Source organism: Falco naumanni, unplaced genomic scaffold (genome assembly GCF_017639655.2).
Source record: "Falco naumanni isolate bFalNau1 unplaced genomic scaffold, bFalNau1.pat scaffold_435_arrow_pat_ctg1, whole genome shotgun sequence".
NCBI classification, from domain to species: domain Eukaryota; kingdom Metazoa; phylum Chordata; class Aves; order Falconiformes; family Falconidae; genus Falco; species Falco naumanni.
In genome coordinates, this window is record NW_024427501.1 from 227 (window position 1) to 16,079 (window position 15,853).

Genomic DNA, 15,853 nt, shown 5'->3' on the forward strand with positions numbered 1-15,853 from the left:
CCCTGGGGCTCAGAGGGGTCGGGGGGACCCTGATCTTGATCCCTGGGGCTCAGAGGGGACAGGGGGACCCCGACCTTGATCCCTGGGGATTCGGGTGGGGTGGGGGGACCCCAATCGTGATCCCTGGGGCTCAGAGGGGTCGGGGGGACCCTGACCTTGATCCCTGGGGCTTGGCGGGGATGGGGGGACCCCAGTCGTGATCCCTGGGGCTCAGAGGGGTCGGGGGGACCCCGACCTTGATCCCTGGGGCTCAGAGGGGACAGGGGGACCCCGACCTTGATCCCTGGGGCTCAGAGGGGTCGGGGGGGACCCTGACCTTGATCCCTGGGGCTTGGCGGGGATGGGGGGACCCCAACCGTGATCCCTGGGGCTCAGAGGGGTCGGGGGGACCCCGATCTTGATCCCTGGGGCTCAGAGGGCTTGGGGGGACCCCGACCCCCATCTCTGGGGCTTGGCAGAGATGGGGGGACCCCGACCTCAATCCCTGGGGTTCAGCAGGCACAGGGACCACCCCGGGGCACCCTGCAAGCGGCAGCTGCCGGTGCCAACAGCCCCCCCAGGCACACCGAGCCCCCACAGCGGGTGGGCAGCAACTCCCAGGCCAAGGCTGGGGGGACCACCCACGGGTGGGCACTGTGGGGCTGGGACCCCCACCCCAATGCCACGGCCAGTCCTGTCCTGGCCAGCATCCCCCTGGGGCTCTGGGTCCCGTCCTGAGGGGCACCCCCGATGCCACCCCCGGTGCCACTGCGGTGCCACCCGTGTCCCCCTGTTCCCGCAGGTGGAGGGTCTTGCCCGCTACGGGCCGGTGTGGAAGGCGAGCTTCGGGCCCATCCTGACCGTGCACGTGGCCGATGCTGGGCTGATCGAGCAGGTGCTGCGCCAGGAGGGAGAATTCCCGGTGCGCTCCCAGCTCTCCTCCTGGAAGGATTACCGGCTGTGGCGCGGGCATGCCTGCGGGCTGCTCACCGCGTGAGTGGGGCTGGGGGCTAGGGGCTAGGGCCTGGGGGCTGGACACAGGGGGGTGGGGGCTGTGGATTGAGCCTGGGGGCTTGGCACAGGGGTCTGGGGTCTGTGGACAGGGGTCTGGGGTCTGCGTGGGGAGTCTGGGGGCTTGGCACAGGGGTCCAGGAGCAGGGCACTGGGGTCTGGGGGCTGTGGATTGAGCCTGGGGGGCTTGGCACAGGGGTCTGGGAACAGGGCACAGGGGTCTGGGGGCTGCGTGGGGGGTCTGGGGGCTTCGCACAGGGGTCTGGGAGCAGGGCACTGGGGTCTGGGGTCTGCGTGGGGGGTCTGGGGGCTTGGCATAGGGGTCTGGGAGCAAGGCACGGGGGTCTAGGGTCTGCGTGGGGGGTCTGGGGGCTTGGCACAGGGGTCTGGGGTCTGCGGGGGGGGTCTGGGGGCTTGGCACAGGGGTATGGGAGCAAGGCACGGGGGTCTGGGGGCTGTGGATGGGGGTCTGGGGGCTGCGTGGGGCGTCTGGGGGCTTGGCACAGGGGTCTGGGAGCAGGGCACTGGGGTCTGGGGGCTGTGGATGGGGGTTGGGCACCAGGGGCTGGGGGCTGCACATGGGGGCGTTGGGCTGTGGGTTGGGGCTGGGGGCTGGGCACTGGGCACCGGGTCTGGGGTCTGCTGCTGGGGGCTGGACACAGGGGGCTGGGGGCTCTCCGGGGGGGCTGGGGGCTGCACATGGGGGCTGGGGGCTCTCCGGGGGGGCTGGGTCCGCACCCGGGGCCGCGGGGTGTCTGTGCCCCGGGGGGTCCCTGCCGCACCCCCCGCCCCCACATTCCGGGCCGGGCGCCGCGGGGGGGGGGGGGGGGGGGGGGGGGGGGGGGGGGGCATGATCCCGGGGTGACTCAGGCGTGATTCAAGCCCCCCCGGCCCCGCTGCTGCCCCGCCCCCCGCCCCGCGCCCCCCCCCCGGCCCCGCCCCCCGCAGGATGTGAGTAACGCGGGGAGCGGCGCGGGGGCGGGGGGTGGGGAGCCCGGCGCCCCCAAAGCCCCCAACCCCCCCCCAGCCCTGCAGCCCCCCACCCCCATGTGTAGCCCCTCCCCATGTACAACGCCCCGCCCCCCTGCACAGCCCCCCGCCCCATTTCGCAGCCCCCCGCCCCCCTGCAGAGCCCCCCCCCCCCGCTCCGTGCCCCCCCCCCTCCCCCCCCGTGGCCCCCCCGTGGCAGGGGACGTGCCGGGGCCCGGTGACACCCGTGGGTGCCCACGCTGGCGCCTCCTCCTGGGGGGACCAGCCCCCCCCCCATCCCCCCCCCATCCCCCTCATCCCCCCCCATCCCCCCCCATCCCCCTCCCATCCCCACACACCCCCCGCCTCCCTGTGTTCCCATCCCCCACCCGTGCCCCCACACCCCCCCCTGCCCCCACTGTGTCCCCCGTGTCCCCACGCCCCCCCCCGTGCCCTGTCCCCCGCCGTGTCCCAGTGTTCCCACACCCCATGTCCCCATCCCCCATCCCCCCCTGCTGTCCTCATGGCCCCCCCACCGTGTCCCCATGTCCCCACGCCCTGTGTCCCCACCGTGTCCCCGTGTTCCCCCGCCGTGTCCCCGTGTCCCCATCCCTCAGCCCCATCCCTGTGTCTCCCCACACCCCGTGTCCCTGTCCCCATCCCTGTGTCCCCACGTCCCCTCGCCGTGTCCTCGTGTCCCCACACCCCATGTCCCCGTGTCCCCCTGTTGTGTCCCCGTGTCCCCACACCCCGTGTCCCCCTGCCGTGTCCCCATGTCCCCCCACCCTGTGTCCCTGTGTCCCCCTGCCGTGTCCCCGTGTTCCCACGCTGTGTCACTGTGTCCTCATGCCGTGTCACGTGTCCCCATGCCCCCACTCCCTGTGTCCCCCTGCCGTGTCCCCATGTCCCCTGCTGTGTGCCCGTGTCCCTAGCTGTGTCCCCGTGTCCCCACACCCCATGTCCCCACAGTGTCCCCATGTCCCCACACCCCCTGTCCCCGTGTCCCCACACCCCGTGTCCCACGCCGTGTCTTGTGTCCCACACCATGTCCCCATGTCCCCACACCATGTCCCCATGTCCCCTGCCGTGTCCCCATGTCCCCTGCCGTGTCCCCGTGTCCCCACACCGCATGTCCCTTGTCCCATGCTGTGTCCCCATGTCCCCACACCCTGTGTCCCACACCGTGTCCCCTGCTGTGTCCCCGTGTCCCTTGCCGTGTCCCCGTGTCCCCACACTGCATGTCCCTTGTCCCATGCTGTGTCTCCATGTCCCCACACCCTGTGTCCCACACCGTATCCCCGTGTCCCCGTGTCCCACCCCGTGTCCCCATGTCCCCTGCTGTGTCCCCATGTCCCTTGCCGTGTCCCCACACCCCGTGTCCCCACTGTGTCCCCGTGTCCCCACACCCCGTGTCCCCTGCTGTGTCCCCATACCCCGTGTCCCCACCGTGTCCCTGTGTCCCCACACCCCGTGTCCCATGTCCCACGCCGTGTCCCTGTGTCCCCACACCCCGTGTCCCACGCTGTGTCCCCGTGTCCCACACAGTGTCCCCGTGTCCCACACCGTGTCCCCATGTCCCCTGCCGTGTCCCCACGGTATCCCCATGTCCCCACACCCCGTGTCCCCTGCTGTGTCCCCATGTCCCTTGCCGTGTCCCCATACCCCGTGTCCCCACTGTGTCCCTGTGTCCCCACGCCCCGTGTCCCATGCTGTGTCCCCATGTCCCACACAGTGTCCCTGTGTCCCACACCGTGTCCCCATGTCCCCTGCCGTGTCCCCACAGTATCCCCATGTCCCCACACCCCATGTCCCCTGCCGTGTCCCCGTGTCCCCACACCCCATGTCTGTCCCCTGCCGTGTCCCCACAGTATCCCCATGTCCCCACACCCCATGTCCCCTGCCGTGTCCCCGTGTCCCCACACCCCATGTCCCCTGCCGTGTCCCCGTGTCCCCACACCCCGTGTCCCCACGGTATCCCCATGTCCCCACACCCCGTGTCCCCGTGTCCCACGCCGTGTCCCCGTCCCGCAGGGAGGGCGAGGAGTGGCAGCGGCTGCGGCGGCTGCTGGGGCGGCTGCTGCTGCGGCCACGGGCGGCCGAGGGCTACGCGGGGCCAGTGGCCGCCGTGGTGGGCGACCTGGTGCGGCGGCTGCAGCGCCAGCGTGACCGGCACCCCCAGCACCTGGTCCCCGACCTGGCCACCGAGTTCTACCGCTTCGGCCTGGAAGGTGAGGGGGGGGGGGCGGGGGGGGGGATGGGGAGGGGCAGGGGTCTGCCCGGGGCCCCGTGGCACCGGGGCTTTGGTGTCCCCCCGGGGCTCCTGTGTGTCCCCAGACCTGCCGTGTCCCCAAATCCCTGTGGTTCCCGTGTCCCCCAGGGGCTCCCCATGTCCCCCGGGGGCTCCCCGTGTCCCCCAGGGGCTCCCCACATCCCCCAAGGTCCTCCCTGTCCCCAAGGTGCCCCTTGTCCCCACCACGTCCCTAGGGACCCCAGTGTCCCCAAGGTCCTCCCTGTCCCCTGGGATCCTCCCCACCCCATCCCCACCCTATCCCCAAGGACACCCCAGTGTCCCCAGTGCCACCCCACGTCCCCTGGGGTCCTCCCCATCCCCTGTCTGTCCCCTGTCCCCATCCGCAATGACACCCCAGTGTCCCCAGTGCCACCCCACGTCCCCTGGGGTCCTCCCCATCCCCTGTCTGTCCCCTGTCCCCATCCGCAATGACACCCCAGTGCCACCCCACATCCCCTGGGGTCCTCCCCATCCCCTGGGTGGCCCCTGCCCCCATCCCCAGTGACACTTCAGTGTCCCCAATGACACCCCATGTCCCCCGGGGTTGTCCCGGGCCCCCCTCCCCCCTGGCTCTCCCCCCCCCCCCCCCCCCAGGCATCTCCTCGGTGCTGTTCGCCTCCCGCCTGGGCTGCCTGGAGCCCGAGGTGCCGGGGGACACCGAGAGCTTCATCCGCGCCATGGACACCATGTTCACCACCACGCTGCTGACCATGGCCATGCCCCGCGCCCTGCACCGCCTCTTCCCCTGGCCCTGGCGCACCTTCTGCCACGCCTGGGACTGCCTCTTCGCCTTCGGTGGGGGGCACGGGGACGGCGGGGGGCACGGGGGCACCGTGACATGGGGAGCATGGGGATGGTGCGGGGCATGGGGGCATGGCTGGCACGGGGGGTGTGGGGCTGTGTCTTCCGTGGGGGGACATGGGGACACAGGGACGGCAGGGGTACGGGGACACGGGGGGCATGGGGATGGTGGGGGGCATGGGGACACGGGGGGCATGGGGACGGTGGGGGGCACGGGGACGGCGGGGGGCACGGGGGCACTGCGACATGGGGAGCATGGGGATGGTGGGGGCACGGGGGCATGGCTGGCACGGGGGGGCGCGGGGCTGTGTCTTCCATGGGGGGACATGGGGACACAGGGATGGCAGGGGTATGGGGACGGTGGGGGGCATGGGGACGGTGGGGGGCATGGGGACATGGGGGGCATGGGGACGGTGGGGGGCACGGGGATGGCGGGGGGCACGGGGGCACTGCGACATGGGGAGCACGGGGATGGTGGGGGGCACGGGGGCATGGCTGGCACGGGGGGTGCGGGGCTGTGTCTTCCGTGGGGGGACATGGGGACACAGGGACGGCAGGGGTACGGGGACACAGGGGGCATGGGGACAGTGGGGGGCATGGGGACACGGGGGGCATGGGGACGGTGGGGGGCACGGGGATGGCGGGGGGCACGGGGGCATGGCTGGCACGGGGGGTGCGGGGCTGTGTCTTCCGTGGGGGGACATGGGGACACAGGGACGGCAGGGGTGCAGGGACATGGGAGGCATGGGGATGGTGGGGGGCATGGGGGCACAGGGATGGTGGGGGGCATGGGGGCACAGGGGGCATGGGGACAGTGGGGGGCATAGGGGCAGGGTGGCGCAGGGGGGGCACATGGGACACAGAGACATGGGGGGCACAGGGATGGTGGGGGGCATGGGGGGCACTGGGACACGGGGGGGCACTGGGACACGGGGGGGCACTGGGACATGGGGGGCACTGGGACATGGGGGGCACTGGGACACAGGGGGCACAGGGACACGGGGGGCACGGGGACGGTGGGGGACATGGGGACACAGGGACATGGGGGGCACAGGGATGGTGGGGGGCACAGGGCCATGCCTTCGGTGAGGGGACACCATGGGGGGCACAGGGGGCATGGGGATGGGCACGGGGACATGGGGACACAGGGGGCACAGGGCTGTGCGTGAGAGGACGTGCGGGGGACATGGTGGGGACATGGTGGGACATGGGGGGGACACGGAGGGACACGGGGCGGCGGTGGCGCTGACATGGCCATGTCCCCTCCAGCCATGGGGCACATCGACCGTCGGGTGGCCGCGGTGGCCGCGCCGGGGGGGCCGGTGGCCGGGACGTGCGTCACCGACCACCTGGCCCGGGAGAAGGTCCCCATGAGGAGCATCTACGGCAACGTCACGGAGCTGCTGCTGGCCGGCGTGGACACGGTCAGGGGGGGCCACGGGGGGGTGTCCCTGGCTCCGGGGGTCCCGCTGACGCTGTGTGTCCCCCCCCCCCCCCCCCCAGATTTCCAGCACCCTGTCGTGGAGCCTGTACGAGCTGGCGCGGCACCCCGGGGTGCAGGCGGCGCTGCACCGCGAGCTGGTGGCCACGCTGGGCGCCGGTGGTGGCCCCTCGGCCACCGGCTGCGGGTCCTGGGCCACCGCGCTGGGCAGGGCGCCCCTGCTGCGGGCCGTGGTGAAGGAGACCCTCAGGTGGGGGAGGGGCGGGGGGGCGGGAGTGGTGATGGGGGGGACAAGGGATGGGGATGGGGACAGGGATGAAGATGGGATGGGGGTGGGGGCTGAGCTGGGGACAAGGACAGGGATGGGGATGAGGACAAGGATGGGGAGAAGGACACTGATGAAGATGAGGCTGGGGACAAGGACAAGGCTGGGGACAAGGACAGGGCTGGGGACAAGGACTGAGGTGGGGACAAGGACAGGGATGAAGATGGTGGTAGGGATGAAGATGGGATGGGGACAAGGATGGGGATGGGGACAAGGACACTGATCAAGATGAGGATGGGGACAAGGACAGGGATGAAGATGGTGGTGGGGACAAGGACAAGGCTGGGGACAGGGACGGAGGTGGGGACAAGGACACCGATAAAGGTGAGGATGGGGACAGGGACTGACAAGGGGACAAGGACAGGGATGGGGATGGTGGTGGGATGAAGGCAAGGGATGGGGACAGGGATGGGGATGAGGATGGGGACAAGGACAGGGCTGGGGACAAGGACAGGGCTGGGGACAAGGACTGAGGTGGGGACAAGGACAGGGATGAAGATGGTGGTGGGGATGAAGATGGGATGGGGACAAGGATGGGGATGGGGACAAGGACACTGATCAAGATGAGGATGGGGACAAGGACAGGGATGAAGATGGTGGTGGGGACAAGGCCAAGGCTGGGGACAGCGACTGAGGTGGGGACAAGGACACCGATAAAGATGAGGATGGGGACAAGGACAGGGCTGGGGACAAGGACAGGGCTGGGGCCAGGGACTGAGGTGGGGACAAGGACAGGGATGAAGATGGTGGCAGGATGGGGACAGGGATAGGGACAGCGACTGAGATGGGGACAAGGACAGGGATGATGATGGTGGCGGGGATGGAGGTGGGGGCTGGGGACAAGGTGGGGGCTGGAGGTGGTGGCCGGGATGGGGACAAGGACAGGGCTGGGGCTGATGCTGGGGACAGGGACGAAGGCCGGGATGGGGGGGTGACACGCCGCCCCCGCGCAGGCTGTACCCCGTCATCCCCGCCAACGCCCGCGTCGTCCCCGACCGCGACATCCGCGTGGGCGACTACCTGGTACCCCGCCAGGTGAGACGCACCCCTCCCCCACCCCCCTCCCCCACCCCCCCAACCCCCCGACCCCCACTCACGCCGTGTCCCCCCAGACCCTGATCACCCTGTGTCACTACGCGGCCTCGCGCGACCCCCGCCACTTCCCGGCGCCCGACGCCTTCCGCCCGCAGCGCTGGCTGCGCCCCGACGCCGCGCGTCACCCCTTCGCCTCGCTGCCCTTCGGCCTCGGCGCCCGCAGCTGCCTCGGCCGCCGCCTGGCCCAGCTGGAGCTGCACATGGCGCTGGCGCAGGTGACACCCGCGGCCCACTGTCCCCACTGTCCCTGTGTCCCCACATCCCACTGTCCCCGTGTCCCCATGTCCCACTGTCCGAATGTCCCCATGTCCCTGCATCCCTGCATGCCCCCATCCCTGCATCCTACTGTCCCAGCATCCCACTGTCCCCATGTCCCCATGTCCCTGCATCCCTGCATGCCCCCATCCCTGCATCCCACTGTCCCAGCATCCCACTGTCCCCTGTCCCCACATCCCACTGTCCCCGTGTCCCCATGTCCCTGCATCCCTGCATGCCCCCATCCCTGCATCCCACTGTCCCAGCATCCCACTGTCCCCTGTCCCCACATCCCACTGTCCCCATGTCCCCATGTCCCTGCATCCCTGTGTGCCCCCATCCCTGCATCCCACTGTCCCAGCATCCCACTGTCCCCTGTCCCCACATCCCACTGTCCCTGTGTCCCCACCGTCCCTGCATCCCTGCGTGTCCCCATCCCCACATCCCACTGTCCCGCCATCCCCGCGTCCCCCCATCCCCCATCCCCACATCCCTGCATCCCACTGTCCCCACATCCCCGCATCCCTGCGTCCCCGCATCCCACTGTCCCTGCATGCCCCCACCCCTGCGTCCCTGCATCCCACTGTCCCCGTGTCCCCATGTCCCACTGTCCCCGTGTCCCCATGTCCCTGCATCCCTGCATGCCCCCATCCCTGCATCCCACTGTCCCAGCATCCCACTGTCCCCATGTCCCCATGTCGCACTATCCCTGCATCCCCACGTCCCACTGTCCCCACATCCCTGTGTCCCCATATCCCACTGTCCCTGTGTCCCTGCATGTCCCCATCCCTGCATCCCCATGTCCCCCACGCCCCCATCCCCACATCCCTGCATCCCACTGTCCCCACGTCCCCATGTCCCCACATCCCACTGTCCCTGCATCCCTGTGTGCCCACTGCCCCCGGGTCCCCCTGCCCCCATGTCCCCACTGTCCCCCATCCCCTTGTCCCTGCATCCCCCCGGCCCCGCAGCCCTGCGTCCCCGTGTCCCCGCAGCCCCCCAGCCCCGCCCCCCCCCCCCCCCGTCCCCACAGCCCTGCAGGCCCCTGTTCCCAGGCCCCCGTGTCCCCATGTCCCCCTGTCCCAATGTCCCCCTGTCTGTGGGTCCACGCATGCCCCTGTCCCTGCACCCCCCTATCCCCACATCCCCACCTGTCCCAGTGTCCCCCCAGTGTCCCCCTGGCCCCGGGTGCCCCCCGGTGTCCCCCATCCCCCTGGTACACCCCCGTCCCCCCGGTGTCCCCCCTTGTCCCCCTGGTATCCCCCTGTCCCTCCATGTCCCCATCCCCCTGGTGTCCCCCCGCATGGGTGTCCCCCCTTGTCCCCATCCCCCCGGTGGTCCCCCCCCGCCCCGCGGTGTCCCCCAGGTCCCCACCCCCCAGTGCCCCCCCCCGGCTCCCCCCTCACCCATCCCCCCCCCCCAGATCCTGCTGCATTTCGAGGTGCGCCCGGAGCCGGGGGGGGGCCGGGTCCCCCCCATGACGCGGACGCTGCTGGTCCCCGCTGCCACCGTCACCCTCCAGTTCCTGCCCCGGGCTGGACCCCGACCTTGACCCCGCGCTGACCTTGACCCCGCGCTGACCTCACCCCGCCGCCCCCCCTCCCGCTATTTATGTGTGTGTGTGTGTCCCCGGATTATTTAAACTTTTATTTATTGACGAATAAAATGTTGTGGGTGCTCCCTGCCCCCCCCCCCGCTCCCCCCCCCCGCCCGCTCTCGGGGTGACTCAGCGCCCCTCCCCCCCCCCCCCGTGTGTGTGTGGTGGGGGAGGGGGGTGGGGGTGGGGGGGGAGGGGTAGGGGTGCCTGCCCCGACCTGCACCCAGGGGTGACGTGGCAGGACTGGGGGGAGGGGGGGGAGCAGAGGGGGGGGGGTTCCCCCCCCGCACCCCCAAGGTGTCTGGGGGGGGGGGGATGGGCACACACACTGGGTGTGTGAGTCACGCGCCCGGCCCTGCCCCCCCCCCCCCCCGGGACAGAGCTGTGAAACCCCCCCCGAGCCGGGGGGTGGGACGACAGGGGGACCCTGGGGGGCAGCGGGCCCGGTCCCACGGGGGGGTTAATGCGCGTGGTGCCCCCCCCGGGGGGGGAGGGGTCAATGTCCCACGGCGCTGACGTCACACGGGGACTCTGGACCCTCGTGGGGTCCCGGCGCGGCCGAGCGCGGTGACACCGGGATGGGGGGGGCGGGGGGGGGGGAGGGGCCCGGGGCCGCTTCAGCACCACGGACAGAGCCCGGGGGGGGGCCTCACCCCTCCGTGTCCCCTCCCCCCGCCCGCCCCGTGTCCCGGCGTCCCGCGTGTCCCCCCCGCCGGGGCCGCCGGTTCGAGACCGGCCCCGCTCCCCTCCCCCCCTTCACACCCCCCCTCGGCGGTGGGACCCCCCTCCCCTCCCCTCCCCCCCACCTTAACCTCCCCCCTCCGGGGTAAGACCCCCGCTACCCCCACCCTCCCCATCCCCCCCGCCGGAGTGGGACCCCCTCCCCTCCCCCACCCCGGGGAGAGACCCCTACCCCCTCCCCAGGACCTCCCTCTCCCCCGGGAGGGACCCCGCCGTCCGAGCCCCTCCCCTCCCCCACTCCCCCCGGCCCTTCCGACCGTCCCGTCTCGTTGGTTCCGGTCCTCCAGCCCCGCCCCCTCCCCCCCCCCCACCCCCCCTCCCCCCGGCCCGCGCGCCGAGTCCCGCGCGCCGCCGCCCGGTGAGTCCCGAGCCCCCCCCCCCCCCCCCCCCCCCGCCCCGCGCACGTGGCCCCCCCTCCCCCCCCGCCACGCGCGAGCCCCGGCCACGCGGTGCCCCTCCCCCCTGTTGCAAGCCCTTGCCCCCTCCCCCCCCCCCGGAGGGTCCCTGCCCCCTTCTCACGCGTGTCCTGGAGGGGGGGGGGAGGGGGCGGCCCTGGGGGGTGTCACGGCGGGGGTGGGGGGAGGGGCTGGTCATGGGGTGCGGGGGGGGTGCTGGTGTTGTGGGGGGCTGGGGGTCTCGCTGGGGGGCCTGGGGGGTGTGGGGGGCTGCGGGGCGCGCTGGGGGGGCTGTGCTGGGGGGATATGGGGGTGTAGGGGGCTGTGCTGGGGGTCTCACTGGGGGGGGCTGGTGGGAGGGGGCTGGGGGTCTCGCTGCGGGGGGCTGTGCTGGGGGTGTGGGGGGCTGGGGGTCCCGCTATGGGGCACGGGGGAGATTGCTGGGGGTCCCGCTGTGGGATATGGAGAGGATCGCTGGGGTCCCACCATGGGGCTGACAGGGTCCCACCGTGGGGTGCTGGGGTCCCGCCGTGGGGCACTGGGGGTGTTGCTGGGGGTCCCACCATGGGGCTGGGGGAGATTTCTAGGGTCCTGCCATGGGGCTGGGGGGGACTGCCGGGGTCCTGCTGTGGGGCTGGGGGGGATTGCTGGGGTCCTGCTGTGGGGCGCTGGGGTCCCACCATGGGGCTGGGGGGGATCGCTGGGGTCCTGCTGTGGGGCACTGGTGTCCTGCTGTGGGGCACTGGGGTCCCGCCGTGGGGCACTGGGGGTGTTGCTGGGGGTCCCACCATGGGGCTGGGGGAGATTTCTAGGGTCCTGCCATGGGGCTGGGGGGGACTGCCGGGGTCCTGCTGTGGGGCTGGGGGGGATTGCTGGGGTCCTGCTGTGGGGCGCTGGGGTCCCACCATGGGGCTGGGGGGGATCGCTGGGGTCCTGCTGTGGGGCACTGGGGTCCTGCTGTGGGGCACTGGGGTCCCGCCGTGGGGCACTGGGGGGGATTGCTGGGGTCCTGCTGTGGGGCGCTGGGGGGGATTGCTGGGGTCCTGCTGTGGGGCGCTGGGGTCCCGCTGTGGGGCACTAGAGGTGTTGCTGGGGGTCTCACCACGGGGCTGGGGGGCACTGCCGGGCTCCCGCCGTGGGGCTGAGGGGGCCGCGCCGTGGGGCGCAGGATGGCGCAGGAGCGGGCGCAGTACGAGCCGGTGGCGGAGATCGGGGTGGGCGCCTACGGCACCGTGTACAAGGCGCGGGACCGGCGCAGCGGGCGCTTCGTGGCGCTGAAGAACGTGCGGGTGCAGGCGACGGAGAACGGGCTCCCGCTCAGCGCCGTGCGCGAGGTCGCGCTGCTGCGGCGCCTCGAGCACTTCGACCACCCCAACATCGTCCGGTGAGCCCCATAGCGCTGCCCCATAGCGCTGCCCCATAGCGCTGCCCCATAGCGCTGCCAGGGGTCCCACTGCCACCTGCTCTGCGTGTGTGGGGTGAAGGGGCTCATCCCGTGGCTGTGGGGTGGGGGGCAGGGGACACGGCTGCCCCGTGGCTGTGGGGTGGGGACAAGGGGACAGTCACAGCTGCCCCATGGCCATGGGGTAGGGACAGGACACGGCTGCCCCATGGCCATGGGGTGGGGACAGGGGTCTTTGCATTGTCTCCTGCCCCATGGCTGTGGGGTGGGGGACAGGGGACAATCACATCTGCCCCATGGCCATGGGGGTGGGGACAGGGGTCTTTGTATTGTCTCCTGCCCCATGGCTGTGGGGTGGGGACAGGGGACACGGCTGCCCCATGGCTGTGGGGTGGGGGACAGGGGACGATCACATCTGCCCCATGGCCATGGGGTGGGGACAGGGGTCTTTGTATTCTCTCCTGCCCCATGGCTGTGGGGTGGGGGACAGGGGACGATCACATCTGCCCCATGGCCATGGGGTGGGGACAGGGGTCTTTGTATTCTCTCCTGCCCCATGGCTGTGGGGTGGGGAACAGGGGACAGTCACATCTGCCCCATGGCCATGGGGGGCGGACAGGGGTCTTTGTGTTGTCTTCTGCCCCATGGCTGTGGGGTGGGGGACAGGGGACAGTCACAGCTGCCCCATGGCTGTGGGGCGGGGACAAGGGGTGGCCACGGCTGCCCCATGGCTGTGGGGTGGGGGACAGGGAACAGTCACAGTTGCCCCATGGCCATGGGGTGGGGACAGGGGTCTTTGTATTGTCTCCTGCCCCATGGCCATGGGGTGGGGACAGGGGACATGGCTGCCCCATGGCTGTGGGGTGGGGACAAGGGGTGGCCACAGCTGCCCCATGGCCATGGGGTGGGGACAGGGGTCTTTATATTGTCTCCTGCCCCATGGCTGTGGGGTGAGGGACAGCAACACCCCCTGCCCCCCAACCGTGGGCTGGGGTGGGGGAGGGGACAGCAGCCTTTTGGCTTCACCCCACGGTGCCCCATGGCCGCGGGGGCGTCCCCCACCTCCTGCAGGCAGCAGCGTGGGGGGTCCTGGGGGAGGAGGGGGGGGGGGGGGCATCTCCCCGCTGACCCCCCACCCCTGCCCCTCCCCCAGCCTGATGGACGTCTGCGCCACGGCGCGCACCGAGCGCGAGACCAAGGTGACGCTGGTCTTCGAGCACGTGGACCAGGACCTGAAGATGTACCTGGACAAGGCGCCCGCGCCCGGGCTGCCCCCCGCCACCATCAAGGTGGGGCACGGCGCGAGGGGAGGGGGGGGGGGGGGAGGGGCTGGGGAGGTCAGGGGGGTCACTGCGCCCTTCCCCCCCGCCCCCCAGGATTTGATGCGCCAGTTTCTGCGGGGGCTGGATTTCCTGCACTCCAACTGCATCGTGCACCGCGACCTGAAGCCCGAGAACATCCTGGTGACCAGTGGGGGGCAGGTCAAGCTGGCCGACTTCGGGCTGGCCCGCATCTACAGCTGCCAGATGGCCCTCACCCCCGTGGTGTGTGGGGCGGGGGGCACCGGGAGGCTCAGGGCTGGGGGGCTGGGGGTCCTGGTGGCTGTGGGTTGGGTTGGCCATGGGGTGGTTGGGTTGGCCATGGGTTGGGTTGGCCATGGGGTGAGTTGGGTTGGCCATGGGGTGGTTGGGTTGGCCATGGGGTAGTTGGGTTGGCCACGGGGTGGTTGGGTTGGCCATGGGGTGGTTGGGTTGCCCATGGGGTGAGTTGGGTTGGCCATCGGGTGAGTTGGCCATGGGTTGGGTTGCCCATGGGGTGGTTGGGTTGCCCATGGGGTGGTTGGGTTGGCCACGGGGTGGTTGGGTTGCTCATGGGGTGAGTTGGGTTGGCCATCGGGTGAGTTGGCCATGGGTTGGGTTGCCCATGGGGTGGTTGGGTTGCCCATGGGGTGGTTGGGTTGGCCGTGGGGTGGTTGGGTTGGCCATGGGGTGAGTTGGGTTGGCCATGGGGTGGTTGGGTTGGCCATGAGTTGGGTTGGCCATGGGGTGAGTTGGCCATGGGGTAGTTGGGTTGCCCATGGGGTGAGTTGGGTTGGCCATGGGGTGAGTTGGCCATGGGTTGGGTTGCCCATGGGGTGGTTGGGTTGGCCACGGGGTGGTTGGGTTGGCCACAGGGGGGGTTGGCCATGGGGTGAGTTGGCCATGGGTTGGGTTGGCCACGGGGTGAGTTGGCCATGGGGTAGTTGGGTTGGCCATGGGGTGAGTTGGGTTGGCCATGGGTTGGGTTGGCCATGGGGTGGTTGGGTTGCCCATGGGGTGAGTTGGCCATGGGGTGAGTTGGGTTGGCCGTGGGGTGGTTGGGTTGGCCACAGGGGGTTTGGCCATGGGGTGGTTGGGTTGGCCATGGGGTGGGTTGGCCACAAACCCATGGAGCTGTGGGGCACAGGGAGGCTCAGGGGTGGGTGGCCGTGGGGCCTGGTGGCCATGGGGCCAGAGCCATGGGGCTGAGCGGTGCCGTGGGGCAGGTGGTGACGCTGTGGGGCAGGTGGTGACGCTGTGGGGCGGTGCCGTGGGGCAGGTGGTGACGCTGTGGTACCGCGCGCCCGAGGTGCTGCTCCAGGCCACGTACGCGACGCCCGTGGACATGTGGAGCGTGGGCTGCATCTTCGCCGAGATGTTCCGCAGAAAGTGAGGGGGGGGCTGGGGGGGGGGCACGGAGGGGGTGGGGGGGGCATGGGGGAGCTGGGGAGGGGGGCATAGGGGGGGCATGACCCCAGGGGGGGACACAGGGACATGGGGCGGGCATGACACTGGGGGGGGACACACACATATGGGGGAGGGGCACGGGGCGGGGGTGGGCATGGGGGAGCTGGGGAGGGGGGCATAGGGGGGGCATGACCCCAGCGGGGGACACAGGGACATGAGGGGGGGGGGCATGACACTGGGGGGACACACACACATATGGGGGAGGGGCACGGAGGGGGGGGGGGGGCATGGGGGAGCTGGGGAGGGGGGCATACGGGGGGCATGACCCCAGGGGGGGACACAGGGACATGGGGGAGGGGGGATGGGGGGGGCATGACACTGGGGGGGGGGACACACATATGGGGGAGGGGCACGGAGGGGGTGGGGGGGCATGGGGGAGCTGGGGAGGGGGGCATAGGGGGGGCATGACCCCGGGGGGGACACAGGGACATGGGGGAGGGGGGATATGACACTGGGGGGGACACACACACATATGGGGGAGGGGCACGCGGGGGGGGGGGGGGCATGGGGGAGCTGGGGGGGGGCATGGGGGAGCTGGGGAGGGGGGCATAGGGGGGGCATGACCCCAGGGGGGGACACAGGGACATGGGGGGGGGGGATGGGGGGGGGCATGACACTGGGGGGGGACACACACACATATGGGGGAGGGGCACGGAGGGGGTGGGGGGGCATGGGGGAGCTGGGGAGGGGGGCATAGGGGGGGCATGACCCCAGGGGGGGACACAGGGACATGGGGGGGGGGATGGGGGGGGCATGACACTGGGGGGGGACACACACACATATGGGG

At 71.5% G+C, this 15,853-nt stretch overlaps 2 protein-coding genes across 2 annotated transcripts; both read left to right on the forward strand.

The window, feature by feature from the left end:
• The first annotated feature begins 658 nt into the window (after positions 1-658).
• On the forward strand, positions 659-9,755 carry LOC121082212 (25-hydroxyvitamin D-1 alpha hydroxylase, mitochondrial). Its single transcript, XM_040581563.1, has 8 exons — positions 659-972; positions 3,991-4,187; positions 4,844-5,044; positions 6,320-6,474; positions 6,554-6,741; positions 7,770-7,851; positions 7,929-8,126; positions 9,590-9,755. Exons 1-8 carry the CDS (start codon positions 659-661, stop codon positions 9,716-9,718), a joined length of 1,464 nt encoding a protein of 487 aa, XP_040437497.1. The 3' UTR covers positions 9,719-9,755.
• Positions 9,756-10,821: 1,066 nt separating this feature from the next.
• On the forward strand, positions 10,822-14,988 carry CDK4 (cyclin dependent kinase 4; the record flags this gene model as incomplete). The annotated part of the gene is made up of 5 exons (XM_040581564.1): positions 10,822-10,862; positions 12,068-12,283; positions 13,455-13,590; positions 13,678-13,845; positions 14,879-14,988. Coding segments are annotated over exons 2-5 (629 nt in total), but the record flags the coding sequence as incomplete, so codon positions are not given.
• Positions 14,989-15,853: the final 865 nt, after the last annotated feature.